At 47.8% G+C, this 16,200-nt stretch overlaps 1 protein-coding gene across 3 annotated transcripts in view; it reads right to left on the bottom strand.

Annotated features, from left to right (window-relative positions):
- ARAP3 (ArfGAP with RhoGAP domain, ankyrin repeat and PH domain 3) overlaps positions 1 to 16,200 on the bottom strand; it is a 289,723-nt gene that overhangs the window by 169,919 nt on the left and 103,604 nt on the right. For all 3 annotated transcript variants that reach the window (XM_063928560.1, XM_063928559.1, XM_063928561.1), the window contains one exon: positions 4,356 to 4,417. In XM_063928560.1, the coding sequence (XP_063784630.1) occupies positions 4,356 to 4,417 (62 nt within the window). The remainder of the gene's footprint in view (positions 1 to 4,355; positions 4,418 to 16,200) is intronic.

Genomic DNA, 16,200 nt, shown 5'->3' with positions numbered 1-16,200 from the left:
TCCAGCACCAGTCTGGCACCATTACTATACTGCAGCCTTAGTTCAGTTCTCTGAATCTTCTATACCTGTTTAGTGTCCATCTCCTGAACCGCAGTATCTATCAAGTATCCACTGGAGTGATACTGGGTATACGTAACAGAATACCGGATAAATGTTAACTGGTATGGTACCTGTGGCCTTTGGTAAGTCACTGGTCTGAAACAACTTGTTCTTTCGGTGGACACTGGGCAGGACCGGAGAGTCACTGGCTGAACACCGGGCTGGCACCGATGAGACACAGATTGACCTCTGTGCTGGTACCAGTGAGATGTTCACTGAACACTATTCTGGTATAGGTGAGATGTTAACTAAACACTGGGCTGGTACCACGGTGCATAGACTGGACATGGGGCTGGGATTAGTGGGGCTTTAGCTGGATGTCGGGCTGAAACCAGTAACGATTTAACTGGACACCAGGCTGGTACCGGTGAGGCTTTGACTGGAAACCGCATTGGTACCAGTAAGGCTTTAGCTGGACACCGAACTGGAACCAATGAGGTTTTCTCCGGGCACCGGTCTGGAACTGGTGAGATGTTAACTGGACACTGGGCTGGTACTGGAGGGGCTTTGACTGGACACCGGGTTGGTAAGGTGAGGCTTTAGCTGGACACAAATCTGCAGGAATGATCTCAGAAGAAAGACACTGAGGAGTACAGGTACACAAGTCACACTGAAAGCTGTTGGATTTATTGCACTGGCAGCTTGCTGGCTCAGCAGAGGTTCCCTTTATAGGAACTACTGGAAGCGGATTGGACATGAGTGCAGGAACTGGTTCTCCATTGGTGATGCAATGGTCAGCTGATCTAACCAAACATGGCAGCGCCCATACTCCAGAGCCTTCGGAACACGTGGGACACCGCATCCATCTGCAGCACCAGCATGCAGACGCCGGCGGGAGCAAGGGGAGCGAACCGCTGCAGACCAGGACACAGGGGGCAAGGCACCACAGCAACAATGGATACCAGCCACCAATGGACCCTCAGCGCACCTCGGAGCAGACCCAACAGTGCCTGGTCCGTTAATCAGCGGGGTCTGTATCTGGGGTCTGCTGGAGCTGTAACACGGATGTACAGACAGCAGGGTGCTTCCCCGGAGCGTCCAAAGGAAAATCCCATCCAATGTGTAGTGATTGTAAGAGGCGCAAATTGCACGTATCTTATAGCAGACTGTAGGACTGTAACCCAATCCTCACGCACAGACTGTTACCGCCTGTTGTAGGATTGGAAAGTGCATCTCTCATTGCGTCATACTGGCTATGCGTACAACTTGTCCCTGTAATTTGAGTTAGGGGCATCTTATACGTGTGGCTCCTTAATCTTGGAGAGATGGATAGGTCACACTGACATGTAAGTTCAGGACACACAGATGGAAGTTAATTGCTAATGCTCCTTTGCATTGCATCCAATTTTATCTTGGGTGTGTCGAAGTCAAAAATATTACATAGAAAGAACATACAAACTCTACACACATATAAGTCGCTATACTTGCAAATACGTGCACGAGCACAGCAATATATATGGTAACACACGCATTTACACGGACATGCCACAGAGATGGATTCGACACTTATTTCATACAGCACATAATTATAATAATATCAAGCGCCAGACATCTTGATGATTTAAAATTATATAATGAAGTAATGTCATGTATGTGTATTATTTGAACGAAGCCAGATACACCTGTCATATTTGGTATTTAAGCAACCAGATTAATGTTAGATTCATTTGATACTTGTTATTAAGTTGTAGGACATTGCAACAAATAGTTATGATTAAATGTATGAAAGGTAAAATCACTTTTATTCGAACAATAGATATTCCAAACAGGTAGTGGACAGGAAGCTCAGGCCAGCCCCTTTGGATGTCTTCAAGGCTGAACTTGTGGAGCATATACAAATAGACTAGTGACTCATCATGAATGAGAAAGTCCCCTCCCCCAAAAACTAGATAACACATTGCTGATCACACAGGAGGCTGTTGCTGTTTTTGTCCCAGACGATGATGGAGTGCCTACATGATTTTACAGAGAGAGCAAGAGTGATATGGAGAGACAAATTTATATGAGAAAGATAATGGTGTTGTATGCTGGCCTGTAACTGTATGTATTAACTGATTACTGTATAAATTGTAATCATGTAATTATGTGTATACTGTACATTGTAATATATTGAATCCATATCCTTTTAATAACAAATATATACATCAATGAGCTTTGGAACTCAGATAATGTGTGGGTGTATTGTTTTCTCTTATGGGATGCAGTGTTTTGCTATGTATAGCGCACATTCATGGCACATGGTAATAAGAGGTGCAGGCGTTTACAATATATATTAGAGCGGGCATTTTAAATATTTTTAAGGAAACAATTTGGCATTTACAGGTGTCTAGATGGATTTCTATTGGAAAGTTTGGTCCCATTATTACTATCATTTATAAATCAGGCACCTTTATATAGGCATCATAACCAGCACACGTAAGATCTGTGCAGCCTCACCAACCAGAACCACATCTTTCTGTGCCTTTTTGCAAACCACTTGATACAATGCACCACTTGTATGGACCCCAGGTTTCACTACCAGCATTGCAGTTTCTGGATTTCTGAGCTGTCGGTTTGGAAGCAGCCGACCTAACATCTTCCTCCTGGATAGATCATTTTGCTCAGCATATATAGACTTCAAGACTATGCTGATGCATCCATCTCAAGCCTTTAATGCACCAAGTATATAATTACAAAATCTGTCATTAAAGCTGAGGTATATTATTACAAATTACATGTAATTATATTTGCAAAACATGTTTGTTGATATGTTGTGCCATTTTCCAAGGATAGCACAGTAAATGAAGAGATAAGAGAAACAGAAAGAAAGCAAGGAGCCCAGGGATGGGCTGGTATCGAAATCCAACATTCACTATCCCAACCATCAGAATGACAGCGGAATCCCGACAGTCAAAATCCTGGTAAGGGATTTCCCAACATCTCCCAACATTTGAAGTAGGGGAACCAGGGCAAGGTACAAGAGGGAGACCCATGACACAGCATGTTGGGAGTCTGTCACATCCCTTCCTAGGCATGGCCAGCACTTTTGAGTAATGATGGTGCGCCAGATCAGCAATTAACAGGACACAGCTCCTAACTTTCCCATCATGGGACAAAGGAGTGCAGGATAAGTTAGTGAGACACAGCCTGAAATTAGGAATGTCCTGCTTGAATTGGGCATTGGGAGGTATGATAAACTGGGAGGGGTGTGGTACAATAGGTCTACATTGATCATGTGGACCCTGGTGGTCTAGCAGTGTCTTACCCGGTCCAGATGGCAGTGGTGGCTTCTAGGTCTGGTGGTCACATCAGGAGAGGTTCTGGCGTAGACATGTGACAAACACCGTTCTTTATCCCTAACACTCTCCCTGTTGCCTAACCCTACCCTCCCCCTTCTGCAGTCTAACCCTAATCCTCCCTCTGGTGCCTAACCCTAACCCCCCATCCCCTACAGCCTAACCCAAACCTCTACCCAATATCAGATGCCGACATTGTGAACACATCGACACACTGATGATGTCGACATGTTGTCTATCGCATTTCAAATGTGTCAATATAATAACTGTCAACACTGTTCCAACATCATGATTGTTGGTGTTGTGAATGTCCACCTTATTACTGCATCTCATTGGGATAAGTCATACCATATGCAAGCCAGTTGGCTGAATGGTCACTATGGATAAGTGGATATTTTGCACCTATTGTGCTGTTAGTAAAACATAACTCCCAACTGTCCCAATTTAGGCCTTTGCCCTAATAGTCAGTATGATGGGCAATATGTTCATCACTGCTCTACATACCAGGTGCACATGACAATGGATGGCTGTTTCTAGGAAGAGAGGTTAGGGGTATAGCATAGTGGTTCTCAAACTCTGTCCTCAGGACCCCACATGGTTTCACGTTTTCCATGTCACCCACAGCTGCACTGTGTATCACCAACTGTCACATTTTAAAAATCTACAGGTGACCTGCAAACATGAACTGTGTGGGGTCCTGAGGACCGAGTTTGAGAACCTGTGGCATAGAGCTTCAAAAGTGATATTTACACCCCACACCTCCACTATCACATGACCATAACCCAATGGTGACACGACCACACCCATTTTATCACCTACAACGTTAGGAAGTTTGGTAAATTTATTATTTACACCTCTGCTTGACATATCTGTACGATGCGACCTCATAGCACATGTGAACTCTTCACCGATCTTGCTTATATCAGCTTTTGCGGAAGGTGGAAAAATAGGTAAAATAGAGTCACAATTCCATTCTCTTACCTAAACTAGAGGTGGGTCTTTCTGGAACGACAGGTAAGTCTACCTCTGGAGATGATGAGCAGCTGTTAGTAAAAAATGAACAAACAAAAAAAACAGTTTTTAATAAGCTCATTAGATAGACTGAAACATGTTACTGTCTGTGTATATTAATAATAAATAACATTGTCATTTCTTATTGTGATATACAATACAGCAAAATAAGGAAACCTGATTACAGACAGCAATACACAGGTCAGGATTTTTTCTCCTTTTAACCAAAGTTCTATTTTCTGTACAACCACATAACTATGCAATTGATACATATGCATTACAATCCCATATTTTAAATACAATTATTTTAATTAGATTGTATGGCAAAAAAAAAAAAAAAATGCTTTCTTCATACAACTCTGATCTGATACAGCAGTGTTTCCCAATCTAGGTCCTCAAAGCACACTAACAGTCCAGGTTTTCAGGCTATCCATGCTTTAGCATAGATGATTACATCACAATGACTGAGGCACTAGTTAAGTTACCTGTTCTGAAGTATAGCTATCCTTAAAACGTAGACTGTCAATGTGCTTCGAGGTCAGAGGTTAAGAAAAACTGTGATAGAGCAATGTATTTCAGATGTAGGATTATAACATTCAAATTTTACATGACAAATTCCATCTAATCCAGTTGGAATATTCAGCCATTGGATTTGCACATTTTATTGTATTGTATATACTGCATTATAAACCACACACACGTTGATTTAACAAATGACATACCCGCCAACATTTTACATATAAAAATCGGTACAAATGATGAAAGGGGGCGTGGCCACGGAAAAAGGCCTTTTCCTATACTTTCAATGGAAGTTTGGTGAGCCAAAAATCGGTACAGACCATAAAAAAAAAAGGTATTGTACCTGCTAAAAAGGTGCAGCTGGAGGGTATGAAATGATGGGAATAAGATGTCATAACTGCTGCCTGTCCCTCAGTCTCAGTGACAGCTTTATAAGATTTGTCCTTGAAATTTACTCTTTTCCAATTTTGACTAGAGATGTGCGGGTTCGGATTTACTCAGTTCTTAACGCTAAAGTACCGCAAGTTCACATTTATCTTGATTTTTCTTATTGGCTAGCCAAAATACAGCCGGATAACCAATAAGTTGCTGTTTTTGAAAGCCGTGTAAATTCGAACCGCACATCTCTAATTTTGACCAAGGACCATGGGGGTAATTCTGAGTGGATCGCAGCAGGATTTTTGTTAGCAGTTGGGCAAAACCATGGCCCTCATTCCGAGTTGTTCGCTCGTTCTTTTTCATCGCATCGCAGTGAAAATCCGCTTAGTACGCATGCGCAAAGTTCGCACTGCGACTGCGCCAAGTAACTTTACTATGAAGAAAGTATTTTTACTCACGGCTTTTTCTTTGCTCCGGCGATCGTAATGTGATTGACAGGAAATGGGTGTTACTGGGCGGAAACACGGCGTTTTAGGGGCGTGTGGCTGAAAACGCTACCGTTTCCGGAAAAAACGCAGGAGTGGCTGGAGAAACGGTGGGAGTGCCTGGGCGAACGCTGGGTGTGTTTGTGACGTCAACCAGGAACGACAAGCACTGAACTGATCGCACAGGCAGAGTAAGTCTGGAGCTACTCTGAAACTGCGAAGTAGTTTGTAATAGCAATATTGCGCATACATCGGTCGCAATTTTAAGAAGCTAAGATTCACTCCCAGTAGGCGGCGGCTTAGCGTGAGCAACTCTGCTAAATTCGCCTTGCGACCGACCAACTCGGAATGAGGGCCCATGTGCATTGCAGGGGAAGCAGATATAACATGTGCAGGGAGAGTTAGATTTGGGTGGGTTATTTTGTTTCTGTGCAGGGTAAATACTGGCTGCTTTATTTTACACTGCTATTTAAATTGCAGATTGAACACACCACACCCAAATCTAACTCTCTCTGCACATGTTATATCTGCCTCCCCTGCAGTGCACATGGTTTTGCTCAACTGCTAACAAAGATCCTGCTGCGATCAACTCAGAATTACCCCCCTTATTCAGTACGGATTGCAAATTCCGCTAAAAAGCAGAATTTGCAATTCTTTCTTTCACATGCTGGGGCCCACCCACCGCAGGGCAAGGCCGCCGAGCATGCTACCCGCCGCCTACCAACTGTGACCACACTCTAATTGCGATTGCGCCGCAATTAGTGCGCGGTCGCAGAAACTAGGGAAGCCTACTGCCGGGGCGCAGGAGTCCCGCCACCATTATATCGATCGGAGCAGCTGCGTGTAACATCATGCAGTAGCCGGAAACGCAGCTGACACGCCCCCGTTTTCACTGCCCCTGCAACGGTCTGCGAACAAAATCTGTCAATCAGCCAGAAGTGTTCGCAGTTAATGCGACCCGACCGCACTAGCTGTGAACACATGCGCGCTGCCGCCCCGTCTCAAAAATTGTGTATGCATCACATTTGCAATGCGACCTGAATAAGGCCCGTAGGGCTGTATTCAATTCTTCCTGTTCATAAAGTGGACGGAGATAAAGTACCAGCCAATCAGCTCCTAACTGTCATGTTACAGGCTGTGCTTAAAAAATGACAGGAGCTGGTTGGTTGGTGCTTTGACTGTCCACTGTATCTCTCTCCAAGGCTTAGTAAATAGAGCCCATTGTTTGATCAGGTTTTATCCTCCGTGTTTCATTACTAGATTTAGTGAAGAAAAATACTTAAACCTTTTGCAGCTGAGGCAATTTTTCAATGTTTGCGCTTGTAATACTCCAACATAGGTGATTTTTTTTTTGCAGCAATCACAGAAACTTTTTTTTTTTTTCAGAAAACTTAGCATTTTCAGAAAATACCATTAGTCTTTTTGCTTATTCTGACTTGTCAAATACAATATAACCAAGAAGGTCAAAAATTAGCTTTTTAATTGAAAATGTAAAAAACATGAACAAAAACAAACATAATGTAGAGTACATTCAAAAGAGCAAAAAGCCGTCTCAAGTTAAATGCTTACAAAGTATAGGAATAGTATGCTAGCCCAGCAAGACTTTAGCGTTTTTTAAACTAGGAAACCTACTGCATGAAATGAGGGGACCGGTTATTGACACAAGATGGAGGAGACCTCAATTCTACATCTGTAGATTTTTAGTTTGGCAATCAGAAAATACAGTAGCTACTAAGGGGAGCAAATTATTTGAGAGATGATAATCTCCTCTTTAAAACAAGGGTTCTCCGGGTATGTGGGTGTCAGTATGGGGGAGTGCCCCCATCTATGGACAACTTAATTTTTGCACCAGACAATAGCTACTAGGGGCTGTTTTGTTCATATGTTTGTAAATCCAGTCATCAGGACACAGAGACATGTGAGTTCACTGCTGTGCTGTTTATTCCATCGCCAACTCCAGACACACTGCACACTGGACCACCCACTTCCCAGCATCCCCCTGGTCCTAGGGACCATCACTGAAGATTCAGGCTTACACATGTTAGTAAGGGAGGGTCTACAAATATTAAGCATTCTAATACACTAACATCACAGGGGCCAGTATAATTTGAAAGAGGGCACCCGGGTGCCCGTGAATTTATGGAAACCAAGTTGAGGGAGATTTCCCCCTCTTCCTAAACTCCATTACTTTTCTGCAGTGTATGGGGGTTATGTCCATGTGATCAAACTGACCTATAGGCAGTAACTTCACTGCTTGCACGTAGGGGGAGATTTGTCAAATCTTGTAGAGCTGAAAGGTAGAGAAGTTGCCCATAGCAACCGATTGACTTATAACTGCCACTTTTCTAGCACAGTCTGTAAAATGACAGCAGCTGATAAATTACCTTCCCCACATTTTTCATTCAGGTGATGTTGTCATGTTGGGCTGATAGAAAGGGTAAATCTATAAACTAGTCACCACAATTTAGTGTATTCAATGCATATAATGAATGCATTAGTATCTTGGCGAGTAGTTTGAAGACTGGTCCTTTGTGTATTCAATACAGTGTCATGTACCCTGATGCAGCTGTGCGCTGAAGGTCTTCGGTCTATAGATCTACACTAAAAAGGTCTACAGTCAATGGTTGACCACTAATGGTAGACATGCATTAGGTCCACAGGGCCAAAAGGTTGACATGTAAAAGGCAGACAGTTCAAAATGCTGACAGGGTCAAAAGGTCGACAGGGTCAAAAGGTCGACAGGGTCAAAAGGTCAAAGTGACAATGTTTTTTTCCCATTTTTCCCCCCAACTTTTTCATACTTCACTATCCTCGTGGACTACGATTGTGTATAGCAACCTTGCCCGAAGCATGGCGAGCAATGCAAGGGGACGCAATACACTAATGAGGCTTGTTTGTGGGAAAAAGTGACAAAACACCCCAAAAAAAACCAACATCAATAGTGTCTACCTTTTTTTGTGTTGACCATTTCCATGTCAACCTTTTGACCATGTCGACCTTTTCTACTGTCTACATATTTCATGTTGACCTTTTGACCCTGTCGACCTTTTCTACTGTCTACATATTCCATGTCGACCATTAGTGGTCAACATATTGACTGTAGACCTTTTTTGTATAGGTCTAATAATCCACACCCGTGAATGAACCGATCTTATCAGTTCCAACACACAGTTCTGTATGTACTTGTTTGTGCACACCTATTATAGTGGGATGCGTCTAATTTGCCATCGGTCGGGTTCCTGGCGGTCAGGATACTGACGCCGGAATCCCTACAGCCCGCAATGCCGCCAACTCGGTGCACCAGGGCTATTCCCAATCGAGGGAGTCCATGACACTCAAAGGGCGGGATTCAAATCTTGCAGCTCCCCTCCCGCTCCCATCGCGCCCGCCGGCAGTATTCAAATGTTGCTGCCGATGGGCGCGATATCAGCATCTCAGCTCGCCACCCCCTGGGGTGGTGAGCTAAAATGCACGAAAAGTGACCCGTTTGGACGCCCAAATGGGACTTTTCGCGATCGCGCCCATGACTTTAGTCGGGTTTAGCTGCTTTAAGCATCTAAACCCGTCTCTTATGGGCGATCAGCCCGATAACAGGGGGCCTTAGGATATCGCCGGGAGTTCAGGGGCAATAAAAGATTTGAATCCCGCCCATAGAGTGGGAATAGATCCTGTGGCGAGAACAGTGAGTCCGCAAGGGGACTCTTAACGCTAGCCCCGCTGCCAGCATTCTGGCGGGTGGGATGACGTTCAGGATGCTGACAGCTGGCATTCCATCCACCAGTTAAGCATACTGAATCCATTATAATATATAGTTCCACAGGGTAGTGGTTCATTTTTATGTACAGTATATTTGTTTCAATATTAGAGTCTCCATGTGGGTGATCTCCTCTGGTTTATCAGTAAGTAACCAGGGGCGGATTTAGGGGTGAGGGCGCCCCTAGGCACAACAGTAACGGCTGTCCCATACCTGCCTATTTTTTTTTTTTTTTTTTGTAGATTGGTTAGAAGCCCTCATTTGATGATAGCCAATTTAATAAAATAATACAAATAGCCACTATGACTTTTTTTTATACATATTTACTAAACAGGACAGCTTACAGGGGCAGTGTATGCATGTCTTACCCATTTATACTCCATTCATGATGGCATATGGTACAGTGCAGTGGAAATATATTGCAGTTACTGGTACATTTTTGGCTGACGTTACCAACACAAGCATCCAAGTGCCGCCCCCAAACAAGAGCCACCCATGCCTAATGGGAAATTTGCCACTGAATATAACTCCCATATTAACTTTTTAATTGTGAATTATTGTTTGTCAATGTTACCTACTGAAATGGCAGTGAGAACAGTAAAAATATCGTTATTAAATTTTAATTGTATCTCCTTTATGGATCATTTTATTACTGTTATACAGAAAATTGTTGTAGTTTCTCTGCTTGGAGTTTGAGCCTTCTGAGTCTTTATTGACACAATGGGGCCAATTCAGAGGTGGATGCTAATTTGATGGTCACGCTATTCTCCAATGTTTTTGATCTGCAGATATGCAGATTTAGTCTTGCGTCACGCAGTTAACCCGATGCTGCGCCTTCGGACGCAGAAGCAGAAGCCAGCAATGAACATATTTTTTTACCTCCTGCATATTTTAACACGGCTGTTACGTACAAATTGATTGTGATGTGATCGCTTATGCAATTGAAACTGCAATTCTTTATGCAGCTGCTATGCAAAAATATGCTAATGCGGCGCCGCCTGGAAATGCATTGAGACGCCCGCCGGCGACTTCGCAGATGCAAACAGCTGCGTACAAACACGCAGCAGTCATCGCAGATCCTTCAATAATCCTCCATCTGAGTGACCCTATAGTAGCGCAGAATAGCCACGGGAACTGATATGCTATAGTCATATTTAGTATACGGGCTCACAGATGTAGGTAGGTACACTCCCTGAAAATGGTCTTGACACGCCCACATTTTGGCTGCCACTTCCAGTACCTCCCACAAAACGGCACATGTTAATATCTTGCGACTACACTTTCTGTGAAGATTTATTTGCATCTAATAACAATTCAATCGCCACTGTGGGCATGGCTAAGACCCATGTGCATACCTCCCAACATAACCCTCTCCAGGAGGGACAAAATGATCTGCTCCCGGACTTTCCTCTTAATTTAGGATTACTGTCACCTGTTTTTAACAGGTTAATGGATAAGAAAGGTGTTTCAGCACAGGTGATGGTAATCATAAATTAAGAGGGAAGTCCAGAAGCAGAGCAATCTGTCCCTCCTGGAGTGGCTCATGTTGGGAGGTATGCACGTGCAGCTGCCCGACAGTCACTCAACTACGTAAATATTGAAATAGCACCACATGTTCTCTGGAATTGATAGTGTATGGAGCAATCACTCCCTGGTCTGACATCTGTGTGTAGAATGACATATTATTATTATTATTATTATTATTATTATTATTATTATTGTACTGAATCTACAGCACTTCTGTTATATTATATCATATTGTCTTGTTAGTGATCTTATGTGACAAGTTAATGCTCTGCACTCTGCTGGTTAGGTCTACTCTATTCTGTGCAGATCTGCATTTGTTTGCATATTGGCCCTCATTCCGAGTTGATCGTTCGCTAGCTGTTTTTAGCAGCCGTGTAAACGCATAGTTGCCGCCCATGGGGGAGTGTGTTTTCGCTTTGCAAGTGTGAGAACGGTTGTGCAGCCGAGCTCTACAAAAACATTTTGTGCATTTTCAGAGTAGGTCTGAACTTACTCAGCCCTTGCGATCACTTCAGTCTTTTTTGGTGCCAGAATTGACGTCACACACCCGCCCTCCAAACGCCCGGACACGCCTGCGTTTTCCCTACCACTCCCAGAAAATGGTCAGTTGACACCCATAAACGCCCTCTTCCTGTCAATCTCGTTGCGATCGGCTGTGCGTATGTATTCTTTGTTAAATCCATAGCTCAGATACGATCCGCATTGTACCCGTACGACGCGCGTGCGCATTGCGGTGCATACGCATGCGCAGTAGAGACCTGATCGCAGCGCAGCGAAAATAAATCGTCATCGTGCGATCAACTCGGAAATACCCCCATTGTTAGCTGCTGTTTTTTGCCATGTGACAGGTGAAAGGGTGATATCCTCCATTTTATTCCCTGCTCAATTAATCTGTGTATTAGATGTTGACAGGCTGTGTTAAGTCTGCTGTCACCCTACAAGTTTATATCTCCTTACCGCTCTTACACATCTCTTACCATATTTAATTTTGTTATCACATGTACATTGATCTAAACTGGAGAATGACATATATATTAAATGGACAATCATTTCAGTCTGTATTAATAAAAGGCGGAAGTTCCAGAAGGTCACAGACTGTGCATTAAGAGATGGACTTGGTTTAGCTACATGGATAGTTACACACTACTTACATGTAGTGAGGGTCAGAATAGTAAGGAGTTAAGCTTTCTGCGGGCTCAAGCTTTACAGCCAGGCTGGTAAAATCTCCATCTCACCCATTACAGATCCAAGACCCTACGTCAATACAGTCAGAACTTTACACAAGTTTGCTATAATTCTAAGGAGAGAGAATTGACTGCATAGGAGAGGAAAGAGTTAAACATCTGGTGAGGGGTGGACCTAGCTGTGAAGAAAGTACAGCCCTTTGTGAAGGGGAGGGTTCATGTTATATAAGTAAGGGGAGGCCATTTTAAATCTCTCTCTTGTGAGGATTTTGCCTGTGGGGTAAGTGCTGCAGCAGCAGACATTGTGTCCCACTTTTTCAAGTTATATCAGTGTAACCCACGTTTGTATTTCTCCTCTCCTGCCGGGTTATATCCCTGACAGTATGTCCGCCCGCCCTCAGCGTTCTGCCCGGCTTCCGGCTCGATACCGCGGTTCGGGCGATCGAGCTGGGCCGGGTGATGAGGTGGGTGGCCTGGGGGATGGGGCTCCGTCCCCCGGGGCCTCCACGAACGCGGGCGTAGCGCGGTGGGCCTGGTCGGCCTCGCCGCTGGGGGCCGGGCCGGCCGTGCCGGCCAGGCGCGGGCGGAGTGGGAGACCGGAGGTGCTGGCAGGCCGTCCGGAGGCTGACGGGCATCGGCCCTCGCCTCCTGGAGCGGCAGAGTCCGGGGTGGCGTCGGGCGCCCGCGGGCGCGCGCATGCGCGCCGCGGGGGGCGCTCGGATGGCGATGCAGGAGCGGCTCCGATCTCTCCCCCCTTGCAGCGGCCGGGTGACAGTGCCGGGCAGGGGGAGAGGGCTCGACGGGGGTCGGATGGTCGCCGCGCGGGGCCTGTCCTGGAGCCTCGCGCGGCGGCTGGGTTAGTAACAACGGCCGGCGGATCATTGGCGAAAGGACGTGGCAGTGCAATTAACTCCCCGGCTGCCGGATTCCGGCAGGGGGAGAGGTAGGAGCAGGAGGGTGCAGCGTTTGTCGACTGGGGACAACGCTGAGCGGCAAAATCAGCAGGGGAGAGGGCAGGCGGATGCGGTCACGGCAGCAAGCGGTCGGGGGACGCGCGCACAGTATGCGCGCGAGCCCACCGCGGACCGCGCAGGGGAACCCGCGCAGCTGCGCCGCGGTTTTCCCTGTCTCCCCATACCACTTCACCGGAGCCGGGATACAGCGGCCTTCGGGGGAGGAGGGGGGACAGAGAATGGATTAGCGGCCGCAGGGCCGCGTCACGCGCCGCTTCTCATTGCAGCGGATCCTCCCCAGGTTCAGGGAATATTTCTGATCCGCTCGGGGAGGAGGCGTTTTCGGAAGGGGAAAGTGAGTGGTCCGGCAGGGGGGCCTCCGCTTTCCCACCGAGGCGGACGGCGTTGGGTCCCCGGGTCACGTTTGACCGACGGCGGGAGCGTGATCGTGCCCAAGCGCGGGCCGGGGATTCTTCGGGGGCCGTTGCCGTGCGTCGCGGTGGACAGGTTCCTCCCGGGGCGCTGGCGTCGGCCTTGGCCACAGTGGTGGAAGCGTTGGGGCCGTTGGCCGCAGTAGCCTCCCCGAGGGCGGCGGGGAATTCCGGCCAGCCTACGGGGACAGGCGGGTCCGGTAGGCGGAGGGCCTCAGCGGCGCAGCGTATGGCACGAGCCTGCCGGGAGCTTGGGGCGGCCGCGGCGGAGCTGGAGCTAGGGCCGGAACAGGACGGGCAAGGGCGCGCAGCCGCAGCGCCCCACATGCGGAGGGCACGGTGTGCGCCGCAAGCGCGGGCTGGCTCCTCCTCTGCTTTGTCTTTTACAGGGGAACACGAGGAAGTAGGGATGGCAGACTCCGTGGAGGACGATGTATGGGCTGAATCGGATGAGGAAGCCAATTCGGAGCGGTCGACGTCATCGGGTGAGTTGGTACAGTCTGTATCGGTTTCTCCCACGAGCTCGAGTTCGCGCAGCTCTTCGTCTTCCTCCTCTTCATCTTCTCTGTCGTCGCAGGCGTCCGAAGTAAGTAGCACTTCTAGGGCGAAAAAGAGGGCGGAGAAATTTGCCAGGCGGGCAGCAAAGCAGCAGAAGAGGCGTAAGCGGCGCAAGCGGATCAGCGAGGAAGCTCGTAGGGCCAAAAAGCGCCGCGATTTGCCAGGGGTCGTTCGCTGCGACTACACCGCAGTAATGCGGGGGCTGCGGGACAGCTGCCGCAAGAAGATCCAGAGGGGTGACTTCGTGGACGTGTTCGTGTTAACAAGGGCCATGAAGAAGGATTACAAGGCGGCGGCCGCAAAGAAGGGCATTGGAGCCGAGGCTTTCAGGTCCTTCGATAATTGGCTGGCAGGTTTTTGGGTGTTTGCGGCGTGCTACTTGGAGGATAGGCCGGAAGAGCACATGAATGTCATCCGGTATCTGCATCTCGTACACGACTTGCAGCGCACATCCTCGGGCTCGGAGTGGCGTCGGTATGATCAGGAGTTCCGGGAGAAGCAGGACGGGTTGCGGGTCATGGACTTCGGATTTAAGGATGTGGAGGTCTGGCTTAAAGTAACCCGGGCCTCGCAACAGGAGGAGGAGCCCCAGAAACAGGGGGCGGGCGGGCGACGCGCAGGGGCATCAGCCCAGGGGTCCGGCGCGGACGGAGGATTTGCCAGGACAGGTGGATTGGCCGTTCGCGCGGGAGGGCGTTCTGCCACACGAGGAAAGTGTTTCGCGTTTAACAGCGGAACATGTTCCTTTGGCAAGCAGTGTCGTTTTCGACACTCCTGCCAGCAGTATGGCGGAGCCCACCCAGCCTCCTCTTGTTTCAAAGGCGGGCGACAGGGGACTCGGGGTAAGCAAGCGTACCCCAGGCAGGCAGCGAGCGGGACCGCTCCGCAGAGCTCCAACGCCAGTTAAGCTGGAAGCGATGGTCAAGTGGTTGGATGTGTATCCGAATAAAAGGGATGCAAAATTTTTGTTCGACGGTTTTAAGTTTGGTTTTCGCTTGCCTGTTGCGAGTGAAGTGTCCGTGCGGGCACAAAGGAACCTCCAATCTGCCCGAGCCTTGCCGGTAGTGCTACGGGAGAAAGTGGATAAGGAGGTCAGGTTGGGCAGGATGGAGGGACCGTTTAGGTCACCCCCGGTAGATGATTTGGTCATCTCTCCGGTTGGGGTGGTTCCGAAGAAGACTCCAGGCACTTTTCGGCTCATTCAGCATCTGTCTTACCCGTTGGGGGCGTCGGTCAACGACGCAATACCGCCGGCTCATTGCTCGGTGGTGTATCAGTCATTTGACGAGGCGCTAGGGATGGTCCGCAGCTTCGGGACCGGGGCCCTCATGGCTAAGATTGATGTTGAGTCAGCTTTTAGGTTATTGCCATTGCATCCGGACTCATTCCGTTTTATGGGTTTTCGGTTTGGGGCGGAGTATTTCATCGACAAATGTTTGCCGATGGGATGTTCCGTTTCATGCTCATTTTTCGAGCGCTTTAGCACGTTTCTTCATTGGTGCGTGGAGTCTTTGTCAGGGGGTCACGGGGTTGCCCATTACCTCGATGATTTCCTGTGTGCGGGTCCGGCAAATGATCCAAGGTGCGGCGACTTGCTTTTTAGCATCCGAGCTCTCTTTTACCATTTCGGTGTTCCTGTGGCCGCGGACAAAACAGAGGGCCCGGCCTCCTGCTTGTCATTTTTGGGGATTGAAATTGACACGGTAGCGGGAGAGTGTCGCCTGCCCCGGGACAAGGTTTCGAAGCTCCACGAGACCATTTGCCGGTTCGAAGGTTCGCGTAAAGTCACGCTGCGTCAGGCGCAGTCATTGCTGGGCATGCTGAACTTTGCTTGTCGGGTAATACCGATGGGCAGGGTTTTCTGCCGGAAGCTTGAAAGGGCGACGGCGGGGTGTGCCAGGCCTCATCATTTCGTGCGTTTGTCCTCCGAAATAAAAAGGGATTTGGCCATCTGGGCCTCGTTCCTGGAGGATTTCAACGGAGTGTGCATATGGCAAGCGCCAGCGGTGGGCAGCGAGCGGTTGCA

Source organism: Pseudophryne corroboree, chromosome 6 (genome assembly GCF_028390025.1).
Source record: "Pseudophryne corroboree isolate aPseCor3 chromosome 6, aPseCor3.hap2, whole genome shotgun sequence".
NCBI classification, from domain to species: domain Eukaryota; kingdom Metazoa; phylum Chordata; class Amphibia; order Anura; family Myobatrachidae; genus Pseudophryne; species Pseudophryne corroboree.
This window is presented reverse-complemented; position numbering and strand designations above follow the sequence as displayed.